Source organism: Molothrus aeneus, chromosome 26 (assembly GCF_037042795.1).
Source record: "Molothrus aeneus isolate 106 chromosome 26, BPBGC_Maene_1.0, whole genome shotgun sequence".
NCBI classification, from domain to species: domain Eukaryota; kingdom Metazoa; phylum Chordata; class Aves; order Passeriformes; family Icteridae; genus Molothrus; species Molothrus aeneus.
This window is the reverse complement of record NC_089671.1, coordinates 660,647-680,612: the sequence shown is the minus strand read 5'-3', so window position 1 is coordinate 680,612 and position 19,966 is coordinate 660,647. Positions and strand designations below refer to the sequence as shown.

Genomic DNA, 19,966 nt, shown 5'->3' with positions numbered 1-19,966 from the left:
CAATGCGGCGCGGGCGGAATATTCCACCGCGCGGGGGGGGGCGCGGTGACGTCAGCGGGCGGAGTATTATGGTCTGGGCTGCGCCGGGGCCGCCCCTGCGCTGCGAGCGGCCGCGTAAACATGGAGCTCTCGGCCGTCGGGGAGCGCGTCTTCGCGGCCGAGGCCCTGCTCAAGCGCCGCATCCGCAAAGTAGGTGCCCCCCCGGCGGGCCCCCGCCGCGCCCCCGCCGCCCCGCGCCCCGCGCCCCGGCCCGCTGGGGGCGGCTCTGCCTCCCCCCGCCGCGGGGCGGGCTCCGCTCCGCCGCTCCCGCCCTCCCTCCGCGCCTTTGGGGGGGGGGCGGCGTTAAACCCGCGCCCGGGGGGGGTGCGTATGTGTGCGTGTGTGTGTGCGTGTGTGTGTGAAATCCGCGTTATTTTTCATTGTTGCGTCTCCCCCCCCCACACCCCGCGCCGTGCTCCGCTCCCTGCCCGGGGCGTTGCGGGGGGACCTTTGTTGCGGGGCGGTTTGTCGCGGGTTTGTCGCGGGTTTGTCGCGGGTTTCGCTCCACGCATATTTATTTCCCTCGCTTCCCATCCGCAGGGCCGCATGGAATATCTGGTCAAATGGAAGGGCTGGTCGCAGAAGTAAGTGGCCCGTGGGGCCTCGGGGGGCTGCAGCAGGGGCTGGGGGGGATGCTGGCTGCACCCCCTGCTCTCCCTTTGTGCCAGAACCAGAACCTTTATGCCTCTGGTTTTTTTATTTCATTTGTCTTCCTCCCTCCTGGCTCCTTATTCTGTTCCCTCTCTCCATCCCGCCTTGCCCCCAGGTACAGCACTTGGGAACCCGAGGAGAACATCCTGGATGCCCGGCTGCTCGCAGCCTTCGAGGAGAGGTACAAGGCCTTTACTAGCTGTAGCAGTTGCGCTTGTAAATATGTTGCTGTCTTGTAGCTATGCTGAATTGAAGCTTTGGTTCTTTTAACACCTCTAGGGAGCGAGAAATGGAGCTTTACGGGCCCAAAAAGCGAGGCCCCAAGCCCAAAACCTTCCTGCTAAAGGTAAGGAGGCCAGAGCCCACACGCCAGGGCTCCGGGCCAGGGCAGGGGTCCCGGTCCGGCCCCCTCGGAGGATGCTCCCCTCAAAGGTGGCCTCTTGTAAGTTGCAATTACACAGCCGGATGGCAGGATAATAAAGTCACCGGGTGATTTATCTTCTTTGCAGGCCCAGGCAAAAGCCAAAGCCAAAACCTATGAATTCCGCAGCGACTCTTCCAGGGGGATCCGGGTGCCGTATCCCGGCAGGTCCCCCCAGGAGCTGGGCTCCACGTCCCGGGCTAGGGAAGGACTGAGAAACATAGCCCTGGCCCCCCAGGGCAGCTCCAGCAGCAGCACCCCCAAGGCAGACGGCATCCGGGAGCGGGTGATCCGCGTGGAGGAGAAGCCCGGGGAGACCCCCAAAAAGAGAGGCCCGAAGCCCAGGAAGGAGCTTTACAAGGACCTTGCGGAGACTCTGGACGCCTCCAAGAGGAAACTGGGGGAGCCGGGGGACAAGGTGGGGGACTACCTGAAGGCCAGGAAGATGGAGGAGGCGGCGGGGGCAGCCAAGTTTGGCTCGGGACACAGCGTGATCCAGCTGGCCCGGCGGCAGGAGCCCGACCTGCCCGGCGCCCTGCCCGGCCCCACTCGCGCCGAGCCGGGCCCCGAGGCCTTCCCCCCGCGCCTGGCCAAGCACCGGGCGGACTTCCTGGACCCCAAGGGGCAGGGGGGGCTGGACCCCGGCGGGCCCAAGCTCCTGCACGGCGCCGTGGGCCCGGGGGCCGTGGGCGGCCTGTACCGCGACGGCGTGGGGGGCCCAGCGGGGCGGCCCTCGCTCATCGCCAGGATCCCCGTCTCCAGGATCCTGGGGGACCCCGAGGAGGAGTCCTGGAGCCCCTCTCTCAACAACCTGGAGAAGGTGGTGGTAACTGATGTGACCTCTAACTTTTTGACCGTCACCATCAAGGAGAGCAGCACGGACCAAGGATTCTTTAAGGAGAAGCGATGAGTTTGGTGGAGGTGGTGCTGGGGTTTTCTTCAGTCAGATCCAGACAAAAGCTTGGTAGAGCTTGGTGGGCCTCTCTTTTTTTCTTTTTTTTTTTATGCTCCTTTTTTTTTTTTTTTTTTTCTTTTAAATTTTTTTTTCTTTTGTTTTTGGTCCTGGAGAGAATTTAGAAACTGTCCTAAATTCATTAACTCATTCTTTTGTTTTGGTTTTTTTTCACGTCTTACATTTCGTTGGAAAGATTATCTCTAGAGTTATATTTTCTATTAGATGTAAATATGTTATTTAAGAAAAAATGCTTATATATATATCTATATATATATATTTCAACTCTGAGTTGTTTTATTTAAATGGAGACAACAGTGACTGCTCAGTTGCTCCTAGAAAGGACAATAAAACTGAGAACTAACGAGTTCACGCATCTGCCGCAGGAGCCGGTGTACATAACAGTGTTCATAGCTAAGTATGTGCTGGGTTTTTTTAACTATTATTTTTCATATGATGCTATGGATGGTGGAGGGGGACGTGTTGCTCCCTCACAGGGCCGAGTGCCCGGATTTCTTGATTGTGATTTAAGGTGTTGCTTGTACAATCAAGTGTGCTGTGTCCAGGACTGTTGCCCTTGACAGTTGACGTGAGCACTTGAATTCACAGTGTTGTTGGGGATGGGGTGTTTCCAGTCTAACAAAAAAAGTCATGTTGCTACAAAGTCGGGGCGGGGAAAAGCAGAAATCCATAAAAAGGCTAAAAGTGTTGGAGTATTAACTTGAATTCCCTTTTCTTGCGGAGGAGAGGAGTTTGTGTGTGTAAGGCTCCTGAGGGGTGATACTGAAATGCACTTTAATAGAGTTGTCGTAGCAGTTGTGGGAGATGGGACTGAGCTGAGTATATCTGTTTTCATTTTGTCTGGTCGCTTGATTCTGTTCCCCCACCCACTAAAAACAAAAAACCCCAACAAAACCCCCCTCTGTTTACATTCCTGAAATGCCAGAGAGGTTGGGGAGGGAACATCTCACTGCCCATATTTAGTTACTTTTTTCTGCTACAGAAAGTGGATTATTATTATTTTTATTCCCAATCACAGTTTACTTCAGACTGTTGGAAGACTCTTGATAAAGTGTTTTGTAATATCCACATCCCTGACGAATCCCAGGGTCACCTTTATGCATTCAGAGACAATAAACATTTCCCTTTCCTTACGCTGGTTAAACAATAGCCAAGAGGCAAAATATTCCTGTGCGGGGCAGCTCTGCTGCCTCGGATGGATTTGGTGCTGGATTTGCCCCTGGGATCCCTCCCAGGGCTGGGATCCGGGGCCGGGATCCGGAGCTGGGATCCCTCCCTGGCTGGGGTAGGGAGGCTCTCGGGGCTCTGGACGAGCTGCAGCAGTTTGGCTGCTGGCTGGGGGGCTGGGGGTGTCCCTGCTCTGCTGCTCTCCCAGCTCGGTCACCGCTGCTCGGGGAGGGAGCCTGGCCCGGCTGCGGCTGGGTGAGGTGGAGCAGGTGGCCCTGGCCTCCTCACACCTTGCTCTGGGCAGCAGTGGGATGGGAAGCACAAGCCCGGCAGTGCCTGAGGGCTGGGACTGAGCCAGGACCTCTCATCCCTGAGCTCCTGAAGGCCCCTGGCCCCGGGAGCATCCATGGGCTGAGGGAAGGGCTGGGCAAGGGCCGTCTCTGCTGCAGGGCCCTTCGGCAGCTTCACCTTGCCCAGTTCCCTTCCCCATCCTTCTTTTGGGAGCCGTGAGGTGCCTGGCAGGATGCTGGATTGGCTGTGCAAAGGGAGCCATCGTGTCTGACAGTTCCCAGTTTGTTTTTCCTTTCTTCTTTTTATTTTCTTTTTTTTTTTTTTTAAAGACATATTTTGTAAAATTGAGATTTTTAACTTGGTTTGTACGAAGAGCCGATGCATTGGTTCCGGTGCTGACACGGTGTTGTTGGAGGATGAGGAGGGGGTTGAGCTGTTTGTGCTCCTGCCGCCGCAGGGGCCGGAGGATCCTTCCCTGTGCAAAGAGCCCGGAGCCGCTCCTGCCCCGCTGGAAGCTCCAGCGCCGTGTCCGTGTGTCCGGCACACCTGGAGCGAGCCGTACCTGTGCGTGTACCCGTGTGTCTGTACATAGACGTGTACCCTGCGTGTGTGTGTGTGCGGGCGCGTGCGTGTGAATTATTTAAATCTAAGACTTGTACAAAAAACCGATTTGGCTAAATCTCAGTCTCAGAAGTGAAGCTTAACTACGTGTCTTCTGCCAGCCGTGAATGTCCATATGAGACCTGCTTTTTATGTCAGTTTAAATATATACTTTGTAAATAGAAACGTGTCTGGCTTCCCTTTGTGGCCCTGGGGTGTCCGGGGGTACCGTGGGGTGCGCGGGGGTCCCGGCGGGGTGGGTGCCCCTGCAGCCCGGGGGGGCTGGGGGCAGGCGGAGGCTCCGCGGATGTCGCCGGTCTGGGCGCCCCCCCGGGGGTCCCGCGGTGCCCCGAGGGGGCGGCGGCGGCCGCTGTGAGCGGCCTCGGTCCGAGGAACGGCGCCGGGGCCGCCGCTACGACACCTCCCGGAACCGGGCCGGTACCGGCGCTGGCCCGGCCCGCGGCGCTCCGCCCTTCCGACGGCTCGGGCGGCGGCGGCCCCTGCCCGTCGGGCCCGGCCTTTGTGCGAGCGCGGCCCGGCAGCCCGGGCGGGGGTGGGGGGCTTCGTGGCTTTTTGAAGCCGTGTCCTCATTAACCTCCTTTTTCTGCTCGGGCGGGTGGGGCGCGGACCCCGCGCCGCGGGAGCTGCCAGCGCCGGGAGGAGCGGGAGGAAGGGCCGCACAATGGCGCCTTTCTCCGCCGGCCCGGCGGGGGGGCCCGTTCACACGGGCCGCGGGGCCCGGGGCCGGGGCTGGGGCCGGCCCGGGGGCGCTCGCACGGCGGGGCTCGGCTCCCGCCCGACGGCGGCACCGACGGCAGCGCCCGGGGCCGCCCGCGCCCTTCCGCGGCCGCGCAGCGCCCTCCGCAGGCCGACCCGGCCCTGGCCCCGGTCCCGCCCCGGTCCCGGTCCCTGACCCGGTCCCGCAGGTGCGGGCGCTCACCTGAGCTCCGCTCACGGTGCTCTCGGGGCAGCTCCAGCCGCAGCGGAGCCCCGGGGCCGGGAGGGGCTGCGGCCGGCACGGAGCCCCGCGGGGAACGCGGTGCGGTTTCCCCGCTCCGGTTCCCGGCGCCGGTCCCAGGCTCGCACATCCCCAGCCCGGGGCCCCGCCGCAGCCCGGGCCGGGAACACGGAGCCGCAGAGAGGGGCCGGCCCCGGGCGGTGCCGGGGGGACGGAGGGGCACGGGAGCAGTGACCGGAGCACTCCCGCAGCAGTGACCACACGAGGCTGAAAAGTTTAAAAAAATATTTATTGATATGCTAGAAAAGAAGTGTGGAAAAGTCATACAAAACCCCCCACCCGACATAACCATTTCCTAGTGTTTTCCTGCAAATAAATTAAAAGCAGCCTAGAGCTGGGGGCTACACTAGCGTTAGTGTCCAGGAACACTGGAAAACTGCTCAAAGAACATGGGTGAGGGGCTGGGAGGGACCGGGTGATGCGTGGGGAGCTGGTCCTGCTCCCACAGCACTCATGCTTTCACAGGGCAATAACATCCCCGACTTTTGTTCTCAGAAAATAAAAGCAAACAAACAGCTGCAGTTTAAAGCAATTATAAGTGTCATACAGGATCGATTTGGCTCTCTCTTTAATTAAAACGTACAAATCAGAGCACTGACTGGCACAAGTTACAAGAACAATTGTTTGTTTTCACCTATCTCAAATTTCTGTCAGTAAAACCTTTCTCCTGGCTCTGGAGCCCATCACACACAGCTCAGAAACTCGACACAAACCAAACCCCTAAACTATCTCCATCCCTCCGTGTACTCCTGGGATTTTCTTTTTGGTACAAAATATATATATAAAAATAGACTCAGTTTCTCGGGATGATGGCTGAATCGGCCACCTCTTCCAGTCCAATGGAAAACAACAAGGATGCTTAACCAGATTACGCCTGGGGAAAATATCCTTTCACTATACAAATACCGCAGGATTTCCACATCGGAAACCCCTTAGAAAATGACAAGTGACAAACCTTTAATTGCCTGTCTGACACCCGGCTGAACATGCCAACCCATAGCAGCAAACTCAAAAAAAAAAAAAAAGGAATAAAAAAAGGTAGAACTTGAATCCTAACGGCATATAACCAGGGTCTGCACCAACCAGGGGTCTTCCAACCCCTGTCCACAAAGATTGCAGTAAATTCATCACAGGATGTGTCTTTGGGAAGCAAACCCCAGTGGGAACCGTGCACTCAGGCCCCCCAGCTGATGGGAGAGCCAAGGTCCCAGAACAACAAGTGAGAAAGGGGCTGGGGAAGAAATGTAGAGTGAGACGGCCAGAAAAAAATCCTGGATTATCATTTTCACCATCGTTAGACCTTTGGCATTGAACCAGCTGGTGAGCAAAAGGCACAATAGCAAGTGGTGACAGCAGAGTCCTGTGCTGCTCGAGGGGACATGCCCTGGTGATGGAGGGGGCTGCCTGCTGTGGGGACACGTGTCCCTTTGCCAGACAGGAGCCAGGCCCTGCAGGGAGAAACCCCGGGAGCTGGGCCAGCGGCTCTGGAGGGAGCAGCCAGCCCAGAGCTGCTGTGCAGTGCAGCCAGCACTTCACCCGCTGTACAGCTCAGCCCCTGCCCTGCCTCTGGGGCCTGGCCCCTCCTTGGAGCATCTTCAGATAATTTTCCCCCCTTGGAGAAACCAACCCACACATTCTCTTTCTGCAGGCAGGAGCATCCCTGCCCGGCCAGCTTCCCCTCTGGGGCATTGCTCAGCGGGGCTCTGCACAGCTGGTGTCCCACTGGGGACCAGGACACCTGTCCCCACGGGTGTCACCGTGTCCCCAAGACCCTGTGACCACCCTGCTTTGCATAGGCACAAACCTGTGGTGGGACCGGTGCCACAGCCAAGGCTGAGATAAGGACGGTCCAAAGGCACATTGTTATCAGTTTGGATTCACAAACACCAGGTAGCAAACGTTTGGTGTGTGGCTGAGAGCGTCACCCCATGCTCCCAGAGCCCTTGGTTCTTCTCCCAGAGCACTGGCACCCCTGGCACAGCACACACCCTGCCCGGGGCTCTGCCTGCTGCTGACACAGGCCAATGCTGCCCTGGGGCTCGTTTGGCAAGGTCACAGTAGCAGGTAAACTGCACAGATTGTGACATTTGGCATCACCTGAGAATGATCCCACTGGCAGCCAGGGGCAGCAGCCATGACCATGGGGGGCTGCTGCCTCAGGGGGTCACAAGCACCTGCACCCCCAGTTTGGTCCATGCACCCGCACTCCTGTGAGTGTCCCTGCCTGGGGCAAAGGGAAATGCCTGCCCTGGTGCCACCTCAGTCACCTGGGGACCCCCCAAGCAGTGACCTGCTGGTCAGGTGGAGGGACATCAGGACCATGCAGGGAGGGGGCAGCTGCCAGCTGCTCATTGCCTCTGAGAAAAGGACTCAGCACCAACAGAACGAAAATGACCTCGAATGCTACTAAACTCTGCCTGAACTGCTGCTAATTTTGGCTTCTAGGAGAAATCTGCAGCAGGGAAAACACTGCAGTGGAAAAGCCATTACTGGGTGCCATTACAAGCCCAAAGGAGCACCCCAGCTGCTGGGATGGCCAGGGGCAGGTGAATGGCTGTTCAGGTGCTCAGGTGAACAGCAGCCTGAGGTACCCACTGGCCTTAGCCCCTCTCCCTCTCCTCTCCCTTCCCATCACTCCAGACACCGGTGCAGGTGGCCTTGAGCAGCTTCTGAGCATTCTGGAGAAAACCATGGATGATCAGCGTGAGTCTCACCCAGGGAGCAGCAGTCCTGGGTGTCCTGGCAGTCCCAGCACCAACCCACCTGCTGCTGGAAGGGTTCACACGTTCTGCAAGGCTTATAAAATATTCCCCAGCTCAGTTCCTGTGAGTGCCTGGAACCTGCTGTGCAGGAGGTGGAGATGCTGGCAATGCCAGCATGAGGCAGAGGAGGGGTGTGGGGGTTCCCTGGGCTGCCCAGAAATTCACGTTCTTCTGGAAGTCAAGTCACTGCACAGAAGCTGGTGGATCCTGCTGGCTCTCAAGGCAGGACTTTCCTCCAGCAGAAAGGAAACACCCTCCAAAAAAAGCACCTCTGCCACCTGTTCTGTTAGTGGCATCCAGGACTTCACCTATCTGAGAATGGGGTTATTTCCCTCCCTCATGAAAAAAAAAAAAATTCCTTAAGAAAAAATGTAAACAATATTTCCCTATCAGCTGGAAACCCCAACAGAACGGCTGTGGGTTCCCCATCATTGGAAATGACCTCGCCCAGGGGGGTGGCTGGGCTGAGAGTACCCTGAAAAACCCCCGAATGCAGCTGCCCCCCACAGCCCCGAGGGCTGGGAGCAGCAGCTGCCTCATTTGGATTGACTTGCAGTTCCCCATGGCTCACAGACACATCCACAGGAAGCCCAGAAGAGAATCTCCCAGGTGTAAGAGAGTCCCGTGGCAGCTCCACACCCCCGTGGTCAGTGAGCTGCAGCCCTTGGATCTGCTGCTTCAAAGCTGAGACCTGCAGGCAGCGAAGCCTGGCTCAAAACTGGCCAGCCTGGCACCCCAGCAGCACCCGTGCCCCGCTCCCAGAGCATGGCATCGACCACCCCACACGGGGCACGGCTCCAGAGAGGATGGAGAGGAGCTAGGGAGGAAATCCAGGACCTGCTGGGAGTTTGGAGCGGGTTTCACTGCGTTACTGATCCAGCCTTTCCAGACACGAGTTCCAGCAGGTCCCACGAGGGCTGCGCGTTCACTGGAAGAAAAAACACCTGATGGAAGAGCTGGGCAAAGCTGAGGGTGAGGCTGAAGGGCCCTCTCCCTCCTCTCAGGCTCCGGGGCTCAGTATTGCCGCAGGTTGAAAAACCCGACGCTGGTGGGGGACTCCTTGACCGTCACTGTGATCAGGTTGGCGGTGACATCGGTGACAAAGACGTGCTCGATCAGGCTGCGCGTGGGTTTCCAGTCCTGGCTGGTCTGGATGGACACAGACATGTTCTGAGCCACACCTGGGAGGGAGGCTGAATCCCGGTCCGAATCCGAGCTGGTGTCCTCGCCGGTGCTGGCTTCGGACAGCGCGGGGGCCTTGCGGCCCTCGGTGGCCGCGTGTCCCTCTGGAGCACCCGCGGAGCCACCTTTGGCCGAGTCCCTGTCCCCTGCCCGCTGTGTCTGCTTCTTGCTCTTGCCTCCGTCCCCCCCTGGCAGCGCAGCGGCACTGGCAGCATTCAGCCCGGCCCCTGCCGTGCCCCCCTTGGCACCGCCAGCGCCCTTGGCGCCCGCAGGGGCCGCGCTGCCGGCAGAGCCCTTGGCCAGGGAGCCGCAGAGGTGCCGGGGGCCGCTGCTCCCGCTGGGCCCGTTCCTGACACTCTGCAGGTTCAGAGCCTGCAGGTTCAGCTCCTGGCTGGAGGCTGCCTGGCTGCTGGCCCCCGATGAGCTCGATGGTGTCTTGCTGCCGTTGGGCAGCATCTGGCCTCCAGCAGCAAACCCTGACTTCTGCTCCCCTCCGGCGCTGCTGCCAGAAGCCTTTGCAGTTTTGGGTCCCTGTGCGTTCAGCCCTGGCTCCCCAGAGCCCTTCTGGCTCCTCATTTTCAAGTCCAGCCCTAAGCTGCCCTTACTGGCTGCCTGTGCCTTCAGTGCCAGCCTGCCCAGAGCTGAGCTCTCAGCTGCAGCCTGGCTTTGGGACATCCTGTTCATGTAGTGCACGATGGAGCTCTGCCAGCTGATGGCCTGGCTGGGGCTGGCCGAGCCACTCTTCATCATGTTGGGCAGGTTCTCCCCTGAGGAGCCCCCCGAGCTGAGCCCAGCCAGGGCGCCTGGGGGGTCCTTCAGCATGGCCAGGCCCGAGCCCTGCGTGCTGTGCTGGGGCTGCAGCTTCCCCACCAGCTTGGCACTGCCCCCCGCCTCCTTCCGGGACGTTTTCAGCACCTTTGTCAGGTTCACAGTCCTTCGGGCTGCTTTCTGCTCTGGGGGAAGAGGCTTCCGGCCACGCTTCTTCCTGGAAGCGTCTTTCATGTCGGGCTTGGCCACCAGGATCTGAGCTTTCTTCTGTGGCACCGGGTGTGTCTCTCTGCTGCGGGGACCTCTCTTTGCTTCCAGATCACTCTCATCCTCTTCCTCGGAGGAGGAGGAAGAGGAGGATGTGGAGGAAGAGGAGCTACTTGACTTAGTTTTTGCAGGCATCTCTGGTTCCTGCAAAGCAACAGAGATGGGAAGAGTTAACAGCAATGACCAAGGAATGGTTGTGGGCACTACAAACCCTCTAGGGTGGCCTGGCCAGGGCCTCAGACATGCCCAGGTTCTCTATCGGTGTAGCTGATCTTCAGGGATCCATCAGCTGATGGGATGAGCTGTGTGCCCGAGGCAACCCCCAAACCCCGGTGCCCTCCAAGGCCAGAGCCCCTCCAGAGCTGCCCCACCCCTGCTGGGACTCACCACGTTCTTCCTGGGCCTGCCCCGGGGCCTCTTGCCCCTCTTCCGATTCTGCACTTCCTTCTCGTGCTCCCTGGGGGAAACAAGGATTGAGGACAATGCTCATGGGGAAGAAAAAATCACCTGGGGAAACTGAGGCAGCGAGGCAGTGACCAGAGAGCATCCCTGTGTGCGCCAGCAACATCCCCGCAGCTTCCAGCAGTTACTGATGGACCGTGTGGGGTTACCCACCCTAAACCTGTGCCTCTCCCTGCTCTGGGTGAGATTTGCTGTTTTTCTGGCACAAGGGGATCAGGCAGAGGGAAGGATCTGCCCCCAGCCCTGCTAAGGTTTGCCTTGGCTATGCCCCAGCTTCCATGCTGAGTGTGGGAGAGGCAAAGGCACTCCCTGAAGCTCAGTGAGCCCCCTTCTTTGCTGGGCTCCTTCCACCTCTCCTGCACTCCTGCTCTGGCCATGGTGGCCCAGGCTGGGATGTTTCAGGTCACTGTACTCGTTCCCTAGTTTGTTTAAATGGGATGGTGTTCAGATGTAACACATCCAGCTGATTAAACACCATCCTGTCTGCACTCAACACCAGATCCTATTCTTGAAAAAAATTGATCCAGAAACCAGTTATAATTGAATCCTATCATAAACTTTAATGATTTTTATTATTACTATGTCAAAGTACTTGGCAGCACTGTGCCTGCCATGGCCAGCTGGCTACCCCTCTGTCCTGTGAGTGATTCTGGGGTGCAGGGCTGTGGAATCATTGCTGTTCTCAGCCTGGCTCCAGGCAGGAGCACAGACACCATCCTGTTCTGCCATCCAGGTGGTTCAGCCTGGAGAAGGCTCTAGGGAGACTTCAGAGCATCTCCCAGTACTTAAAGAGGCTCCAAGAGAGCTGGAGAGGGACTTTGGACAAGGGCCTGGAATGACAGGACACAGGGAATGGCTTCCAGCTGACTGAGGGCAGGGTTAGATGGGGGATTAAGAAGAAATTCTTCCCTGTGAGGGTGGTGAGGCCCTGGCACAGGGTGCCCAAAGAATCTGTGGCTGCCCCATCCATGGTAATGTCTAAGGCCAGGTTGGACAGGACCTGGAGCAGCCTGGGATAGTGGAAATGTTTGGGTGGATTGGGAACAGCTTTAAGATCCTTCCTAATCCAAACATTCTCTACAATTTTCTCCCAGATATTATTTCTCTCACCCTCCCAGAGCTTCACCCTCCACAAGTTCACTTTAATGCCTCACAAGCCCAGGCATCTTCTCCCCCCAGGGATCTGTGGCTGCCCCCCCAAGCACAGCCAAAGTCCCTGAGCCCTGGATGGGGACAGGGAGCCCCAGGTCCGTGCCAGGCTCTGCCCCATTCCCCGGGTGCACCCAGAGGCCCCAAACCCTCGGGGTCTGCCTGGCCAGGGCAGAGCCGTTCTAGGTAGACCTGGACCGGCCGTGACTCCGGGGACAAACAAAAGGGCCTGGCCACAAAGGGCCCCGCCAGCTCCGGGCTGTTGTTTCCAACGGCTTCCACCACACGTGCAGCCAATTAGAAGTTAATTGACTTTACAGTTTGCTTAGAAACATTTAGAGTTTGCTCACTTCTTTTGGAAAGCCAGGAGCAGCCGGGGGTCCAGGATGTTCTCCTCGGGCTCCCAGCTGTTGTGCCTGCAACAGAGGACACGGACCGGGTGAGAACAGGGGCCGGATCCCCCCCCCGGCCGCTCCGGCACCGGGGGCTTCCCCCGGGGCCACCCGGGCCTGGCACGGACCGGGGCATGCCGGTACCGGGGGCCGGCACAGCCGGGGGGCGGGCAGGGGAGAGGGGCCGGGGGAGGGAGATCGGGAAGGGGCGGCCACGCCGCCGCGGGGCGAGGCGAGCCCCGCGCATCCCGGGGGAGCTCCGGTTTCAGCAGAGCGGGCGCGGGGCCGCCACGGCCGGGGGGTGCGGCGGCTCGGGGGGGCTGCACCGGCCCGGGGGGGGGGGGAACGGAGCCCCACGCGGTGGCGGGGAGGGCCCGGCCGCGGCCGCGCTTATTTGTAAACAAAAGGAGCGGCACGACCCAAACAAAAGCGGCCGGGCGGGCGGTACCCGCGGCCCGCTCCGCAGCCGCTCCGCACCGCGTGGTTCCGCGATCCGCGCCCCGCGCCCCGCGCCGCCCCGCTCACTTGGAGGACCAGCCTCGCCACTTGACCAGGTACTCCAGCTTGCCCTGCGGAGAGAGACGGGAGAGGGGCGTTAGCGGCGGCGGGGGTGCGGGAGAGCGGGGGCTGCGGGGCGCGGGTCCCACCTTGCGGAGCCGCTTGCTGAGGATGCACTCGGCGGCGAAGACCTGCTCTCCCACGCTGCTCAGCTCCTCCATGGCCCCGGCCCCGCGCACACCCCCGCGCACTCACACACAAGGGGAGCCCCCGGGCGCGCCCCCGACGGCGGCCGCGCGCGCTCCGACCCCCCCAGATCCACGCGCGCCCCCCGGCACAATACGGCGGAGGGGCGGGCGGGGGGTCCCCAAATTCCCCGCCGGCCAATGGGGAGAAAGGGGCGGGGCGATCCGGCGTGGGGGGTGGGGGGAGGCATTGTCTGTGTGCGACCCCTCCTCTTCCTCCCGCGCGGGGGCGGCCGCTGCCCGGCCGGAGCGGGGACAATGGGGTGGCCCGGCCCGGGGCTTTGTTTGCCCGGGCGGCGCCGGGGGCTTCCCCGGCCGGCCCCGCGGGGGGATCCCCCCGGTCCGGCCCCGCGAGGGGTTCCTGCTGCGAGCAGCCGGGCTCCGAGTCCCCGGCCCGGGGTCCCTCCTGGGGACAAAGCGCCCTGGGGCTGGGGCAGCCAGCGCCGGTCCCCGCCGGTCCCCGCCGGGCCGCGCAGGCGGCAGCAGCACCGGCACGCTGTAGTCCTAAAATAGTTGATTCTAATAGAATAAAAGCTTTCCCGGGGGGCGGGCCGGTTGTGACCCTCGCGCGGTGCCGCTCGCAGCTCGGTGCCGCCCGGCCCGCGGTCCTTCCCGAGCCGCGCTACCGGGGGTGCGGCGGCACCGAGCGCGCACCGGGGCGTGCGGGGCTGCGCGAGGAGCCGCTGCACGGCGGTTGTGCGCTGTGGGCGTGGAAGGATGAAATATGGTGCTTTCCAGGCATGGAAGAAGATGAGTCAGCACCTCAGGGAGTTCTGCTCCGCGGGCCCGGCGCCTGCCGTTAACCGTGCGGGGATATGAATTGCCGTCGCCCCGGCGCCTGGGTGCCCGCGGCGCGCAGGGACTGAGCAGGAGCCGGACGGGCCATGGGGTGTCCTGCGCGGGGCCTCGCCCGCACCCCGGGCACTGCCGTCTCCGGTAAGCGGTGCCGGGTTTAGCGGTGCCGGGTTTAGCGATGCCGGGTTTACAAAAGCATTTGGAGCGGCAGCGGGCGCGTTGGGCTGTCCCCGCTGCGGGGGGATGTCACCACAGGGACCCTCTGTACGAGGCAGTGAGAGACTGGACCGACTCGGGCTCCGCGGGGTGTGGACGTGCCTGGGGTGTCGGGTGGATGCCAGGGGGCTGTCCTGGCTCGGGCGCTGTCACCTTTCATTGCTTCCTTTGACAATTACCGCGGCCGTTCGCTGATGAGAAGAGCTGTAGGAGCGTTTTTTTAGCCGAAGGTGACACAGAATTGTAACAGCGCCGCACTTTTTGTTCGAGTTCATTTACCTTGTGCCAGCTCGGCTCTTTGTGTGCGGCACCTCTGAGGTTTTAGAAGCTCCGTGTGACCTCCCCTCGCCGTGTGCTGAGCTGTGCCCATCCCGGCGGTGTGGGGCAGCCCGAGGGATGAGGATGAGGAGCCCTGGGGCTCTCCTGGCCGCGGGGATTCGGCTCTGAGAGACGGCCCCTGTTGGGAAGGAGCCCTGATTTGGGTGATGCTGAGCTCCCAGCCGCCCCTCAGTGCTGCTGCTGCTGTGTTCCCCAGGAGCATGCAGGGCTAGGGTCGCTGTTCTCTGCCTTCCCGGGGCCAGGAAGGGGAGGCCGGGTGAGTGGAGAGGCTCCATCCGCTGCCTGATGGGCTGGGCTGGGGCTCAGTGGGAGCAGCCCTGACATTTGTGTCCCTTTAGGAACCACGGGGTTTGTGGGGCTGTGCCATCAGCATTGTCCCTGGTCCCTCGTGGGGACTCTGATTGATCCCTGGTGCTGCTCAGCCCCCATACCACACATCCTGCTCCTGCTGGGGGTGGAAAGGACCATGCTGTTCCCTGGGCTGGAAATCTCCTTTCTCCTCACAGGGGTTTATTAAAAACTGGTCCTGGGCAGTCCCTGGGCTGCCGTGGGCTCTGTGCCTTTTACCCCTGGCAGCGTGGGGTACCCCAGGGCTCCTGGGATGCCCTGTTCCCTCTTGGTCAGCCAGAGGAGACCATCCCAGCCCTGGAGCTTCCCTGGACACTGCTGGTCTGAGCTGCTGCTGGGGCTGCCCCTCTGGGGCTGGTGACTGGGGTGGGATGAGCTGCTCCTCTGCTGCTGCCAAAGCTGTGGCTCCACCTGTGAGTGCCTTTTCCATGAATTCAGTGGTTCCCATCCCCAGCAGGGACTTCACCTTTCTGGAGAAACTCAGGAACACACACTGAATAACTTGGCCCATGCTCCCACCAGGCAAAGTGACGTTGGGCCAATAAATTCACCAATCACCGTGAAAACCGTCACCATCTTAAAAATGAGAGCCAGACCCCCGAAATAACCTGATGGATCCTGATTTTGTAGCTTTTCCCAAGTAGGCCAGGCATGCCAGGAATGCTGTGGGTCCTGTGTTGTGTCTGTAGCAGGGGCTGTCAGGCTGAGGTGGGGGTTTGGTGTTGAAGGAAGGGATGGGGATGAGGGGAAAAAGGCCGTGCTGCTCCTGGACTGGAAATCTGTTTAACCCGGGGTTTACTGGGAACTAGCTCAGGTCACCCTGAGCTGCTGTGGGCTCTGTGCTCTGCCCATCCTGCCAGGCTGAGTGAGGGACACGGCAGGGAGCCCTGGCCTGGTGGGTGCAGGGTGGGGGTCAAGGTCTGGGGGGGTTCCCAAGGGCCCCTGGCCTCTGTGTTGGGGCTGGACCCCCCAAAGCAGGTGCATTGCAGGGGTGCCCCGTTCCTCCAGCCCTGGGACCCTCGTGGCAGTGGTTTTGGGGTGCCTGAGGTGCATTGCAGGGGTGCCCTGTTCCTCCAGCCCCGGGACCCCCGTGGCAGTGGTTTTGGGGTGCCTGAGGGGCATTGCAGGGGTGCATTGCAGGGGTGCCCCGTTCCTCCAGCCCCGGGACCCCCGTGGCCGTGGTTTTGGGGTGCCTGAGGGGGTGCGGGATGTCCCTGAGCCCAGAGGGTGAGGCCGGGGCCAGCCCAGGGAGCAGCCGGGCCATGGTGGCCATGTTTGTTGTGGGCAAATGGTGGCTGTTTTTCCCAAGGCCCCAGCCAATCAAAGCACAGAGATCTGCATCTCATTTGGGTACTGCAGCCGGGTATGGAGCTGTGCAGCTGCCAGGATGGGGTGGCCGGGGACTGCGGCCCTGTGCGGGATTCAGAGGGGTGCGTGCCACCCCCAGGGCGGGCATTTTGGGAGGAGCAGCGTCCCCACACACCGTGTGCCATAAATAAATACGTGTCCTTGTATGTTTGTTGTTATGTTCCCATCCCGGAGTGGCTGGGACCCCTGGGCAGCGAGCAGCTTCCCAGTGCAGGAAAAAGAAAAGGAAGCAAATGGTGTGGAAATGCATGGCAAATTGGGATGCAATACACAGCGGGGCTCTCCCTGCTGCGTGACCCCCAGCCCGGGCAGGGGGGCGCTGGGGAATGAATTACTGGGGATGGCAGGGCGGGAGGAGGCGCGGGGAGCCGGCAGCGGCCGTGTCCGGGCACGGCCAGGCGGGGCTTTGGCCTTTGTCACCGGGAGATGTTTGCTGAAAATGTCCCACGTTGCCCATGCACGAGGTGTGAGGAGCAACGGGAAGGGCTGGGAGAGGCTCCAAGCACATGCAAAATGCGACAGTTTGGGGTTTCCTTGGAAGAGGCTGAGCTAGAGATGGCTCTGGGGAGCAGGAGCTGGTTTAGGTTCTGTGTGTCTGTGGGGTCAAACCTTGCACCCGGAGCGGGGAGGATCCATCTCACCTGTCTGGCCTGGGACATGGAAGCGTCCTCAGCCCGAGGCATCCTCAGGGCCAGGAGGGGATGGTGAGGTTCCGTGAGTGCCGTGGGTCCCCGGGGCATCCCGGGGAGCGTCCCTGTGCCGGCTGGGGCAGCCGGAGCCGCGGCCGTGCTGGGAGCGCCCCGGGCCGAGGAGCGGAAGTTCCCGGGCTTTGTCCCTCGGGCCGAGGAACGGGTCCCGCTCCGGGGGAGCCACCGGGGCCCTGCATGGCCCCGGGACAGCGGCTGGAGGCGCCGCGGGTTCGGGGAGATGCTCCGGGCCGGGCTTTTACCGGGAGCCGCTTCCCCCGCCCGTGCCGGGAGCTCGGGGGCCTGAGCGCGGCTCGGGAGCCCTCGGCCGCCCGCTGCCGGTACTGCACCGGGACACCGGGACAGGGGGACATGGGGACACCGGGATACTGGGACACCGGGACATTGGGACATGGGGACACCGGGATACTGGGACACCGGGACATGGGGACATGGGGATATGGGGATACCGGGACATTGGGACATGGGGACACCGGGACATGGGGATATGGGGATATGGGGATATGGGGATACCGGGACATTGGGACATGGGGACACCGGGACACCGGGACATGGGGACATGGGGATATGGGGATACCGGGACATTGGGACATGGGGACACCGGGACACCGGGACATGGGGATATGGGGATACCGGGACATTGGGACATGGGGACACCGGGACACCGGGACATGGGGACATGGGGACATGGGGATACCGGGACATTGGGACACCGGGATACTGGGACACCGGGACATGGGGACATGGGGATACCGGGACATTGGGACACCGGGATACTGGGACACTGGGACATGGGGATATGGGGATACCGGGACATTGGGACACCGGGATACTGGGACACTGGGACATGGGGACATTGGGACACCGGGACATTGGGACACCGGGATACTGGGACACCGGGACATGGGGACATTGGGACATGGGGACACCGGGACATGGGGACACCGGGACATTAGGACATTGGGACACCGGGACACTGGGATATTGGGACATTGGGACACCGAGATACCGGGACATTGGGACACCGGGACATTGGGACATGGGGACATTGGGACACCGGGACACTGGGACATTGGGACACTGGGACATTGGGACACCGGGACATTGGGACATTGGGACACCGGGACATTGGGACACCGGGACATCGGGACACCAGGACATTGGGACATCGGGACACTGGGACACCGGGACACTGGGACATTGGGACACTGGGACATTGGGACATTGGGACACTGGGATATTGGGACATTGGGACATCGGGACACCAGGACATTGGGACATCGGGACACTGGGACACTGGGACATCGGGACACTGGGACACCGGGACATCGGGACATCGGGACACTGGGACATTGGGACACTGGGACATTGGGACATTGGGACACTGGGACATTGGGACATTGGGACATCGGGACATCAGGACACCGTCAGGGCGGGAGGCAGCAGGAGATGGGGGAGGGGGATGGGATGGAGGAACAGGACCAGCTCCTGGGCCAGGGAGGAGGATCCCCCGGTGTGCTCAGAATCCCAGGGCTCGGGGATGGTCCGTGCTGGGGATGCGGCTGCAGCAAGAACCGTGAGCAGCGTGCTGCATCCGGCCCCACTGAGGCGTGTCCCGTGGCACTCCCTGTGACTGGAGGGCAGTGGAACCCTCCTGCAGGGATGTTCGGGCTCAGCCTTTCCCCAGGATGGTCCCTTCCTCACCATGGGTTTTTCTGGCAGGGCTCTGTCTCACCCAAATGCTGCTGGTTGAGTCAGGAACTCAGTTCCTGCTCCCAGCTGAGGGAAGATCAGCTCTCAGATGGGGATTTGTGTCAGGAGGTTGAGTCACTACAAACTCCATGTGGGTCTGGGCAGCAGACTGGGACCAGCCCTATGAGCACTGCGCCTTCTCAGTACTTAAAGGCTTATAAAAAAGAGGGAGAGTGGCATTTTAAATGGGCAGAGAGTGATAGGACAGGGATGTGGTTTTAAACTTCAGAGAGGAGAGATTTAGGTTAAATGTTAGGAGGAAATTCTTCCCTGAGGGTGGGCAGGCCCTGGCACAGGGTGCCCAGAGCAGCTGGGGCTGCCCCTGGATCCCTGGCAGTGCTCAAAGCCAGACTGGACAGGTCTTGGAGCACCCTGGGACAGTGGGGGTGTCCCTGCCATGGCAGGGGTGGCACTGGAGGGGCTTTAAGGTCCCTTCCAACCATTCCATGGGTTTGTGATCCTGCTCTGTACCTGCTGGGCATGAGGACGGTCAGAGCCTGGTACCAGAGGGTTCTGAGCCCTGCAGGCTCTGCCAGGATCTCCAGGGCACCAGCAGAGCTGGCTGCCCCTGCCCTGGCTGTGCTGAGCTGCAGGGGAAGCCCAAGGTCACCAGCAGCAGAACCGGGAAGGTTTCTGTGCACACCCTTATCATGAACCCCATTCTCAACGGCGTGCACAGCGCTGGCCACGCTCCCCTTTCGGAGCCTCCCTGCTGCTGCCGCTGCCCTGACCCCCACCCCAGCACCGTTTCAAGCCAAACATTTTCTTCCTGTTTTTCTGAGGGTGCGGCTCTTGTTTCATCTCGTTGGGTGAAGCCGATGCAGTGAGCGAGTCTCTATGGCAACAGATGTTTATCGAGCCCCTGAGATGAGGCACAGGGCTGGGGAAAGGCACCACAGCATCTGGGAGGGGTCTGGGGGGGCTGGAATGCCACGCTGGGAGGGCTGCAGAGGGGGCTGCTGGATGGGGGGGTCTTGCTCCCTGTCCCCAAAACCCCAGCCTGGCTGAAGGGCCCTGGGCTGCTTCCTGCACAGGGGGGGTTGGGTTTGTACAGGGGCTCCTTTTGCCTCAGCCCTGCTGGGAGAGCTCCTGGGAGCCTGGCACAAACGGCCCAGGCTCTGCCAGCCCCCGGCTCAGGAGCCACAGAGCTGTGGGCTGTGTGCTGGGGGTCCCTGTCTCCAGAATACATCAATGCCCTCCCAGAGCTCCCAGCAGCTGCAGCCGGGGCAGGTCTCAGCAGTTCTGCCACGGAGCAGCGCAGCCAGGCCCATCCTGCCTGCAGGTTTGCTGCTCGGGGGTGCACAGGGGGCATTTCCCAGTTTTGGCCGCAGCCACAAGGCACAGAAGGACAAGCAGGATGGTGCTGAGCACACCCAGGGCTCTTCGGGCAGGAGCTGGAAGTGCTCAGTGACTTTGGGACCCTTCCGAGGCTTTGGGTGCCCCGGCCAGCCCTGAATGTGGCCAGGAGGAACCACCGGGGCCTCTCTGTGTCCTGGGCAGGTCCAGGCTCAGCGGCTCCGCTCTGGGTGGGGCCTGGCGCCGTTCAGGGGAGGCTC

General features: G+C 61.2%; 3 protein-coding genes across 4 annotated transcripts in view; 2 read left to right on the top strand and 1 right to left on the bottom strand.

The window, feature by feature from the left end:
• The first annotated feature begins 89 nt into the window (after positions 1–89).
• CBX8 (chromobox 8) lies at positions 90–2,106 on the top strand. Of its 2 annotated transcripts, none has more exons than XM_066565850.1 (5): positions 90–189; positions 580–623; positions 806–871; positions 970–1,036; positions 1,200–2,106. In XM_066565850.1, exons 1-5 carry the CDS (start codon positions 121–123, stop codon positions 2,019–2,021), a joined length of 1,068 nt encoding a protein of 355 aa, XP_066421947.1. In that variant the 5' UTR covers positions 90–120; the 3' UTR covers positions 2,022–2,106. The 2 variants fall into 2 exon arrangements, with proteins under 2 accessions (XP_066421947.1, XP_066421946.1); XM_066565849.1 differs by having other exon boundaries at positions 946–1,036.
• A 6,830-nt stretch (positions 2,107–8,936) lies between these two features.
• CBX2 (chromobox 2) lies at positions 8,937–12,876 on the bottom strand. Its single transcript, XM_066565837.1, has 5 exons — positions 12,790–12,876; positions 12,668–12,711; positions 12,101–12,166; positions 10,527–10,596; positions 8,937–10,283 (listed from the first exon to the last, which is right to left on the bottom strand). Exons 1-5 carry the CDS (start codon positions 12,859–12,861, stop codon positions 8,937–8,939), a joined length of 1,599 nt encoding a protein of 532 aa, XP_066421934.1. The 5' UTR covers positions 12,862–12,876.
• A 708-nt stretch (positions 12,877–13,584) lies between these two features.
• The window catches only part of RBFOX3 (RNA binding fox-1 homolog 3), a 143,718-nt gene continuing 137,336 nt past the window's right edge, over positions 13,585–19,966 (top strand). The window contains exon 1 of the mRNA XM_066565840.1: positions 13,585–13,821. The gene's annotated coding sequence lies outside the window, so the exon portion shown is untranslated. The remainder of the gene's footprint in view (positions 13,822–19,966) is intronic.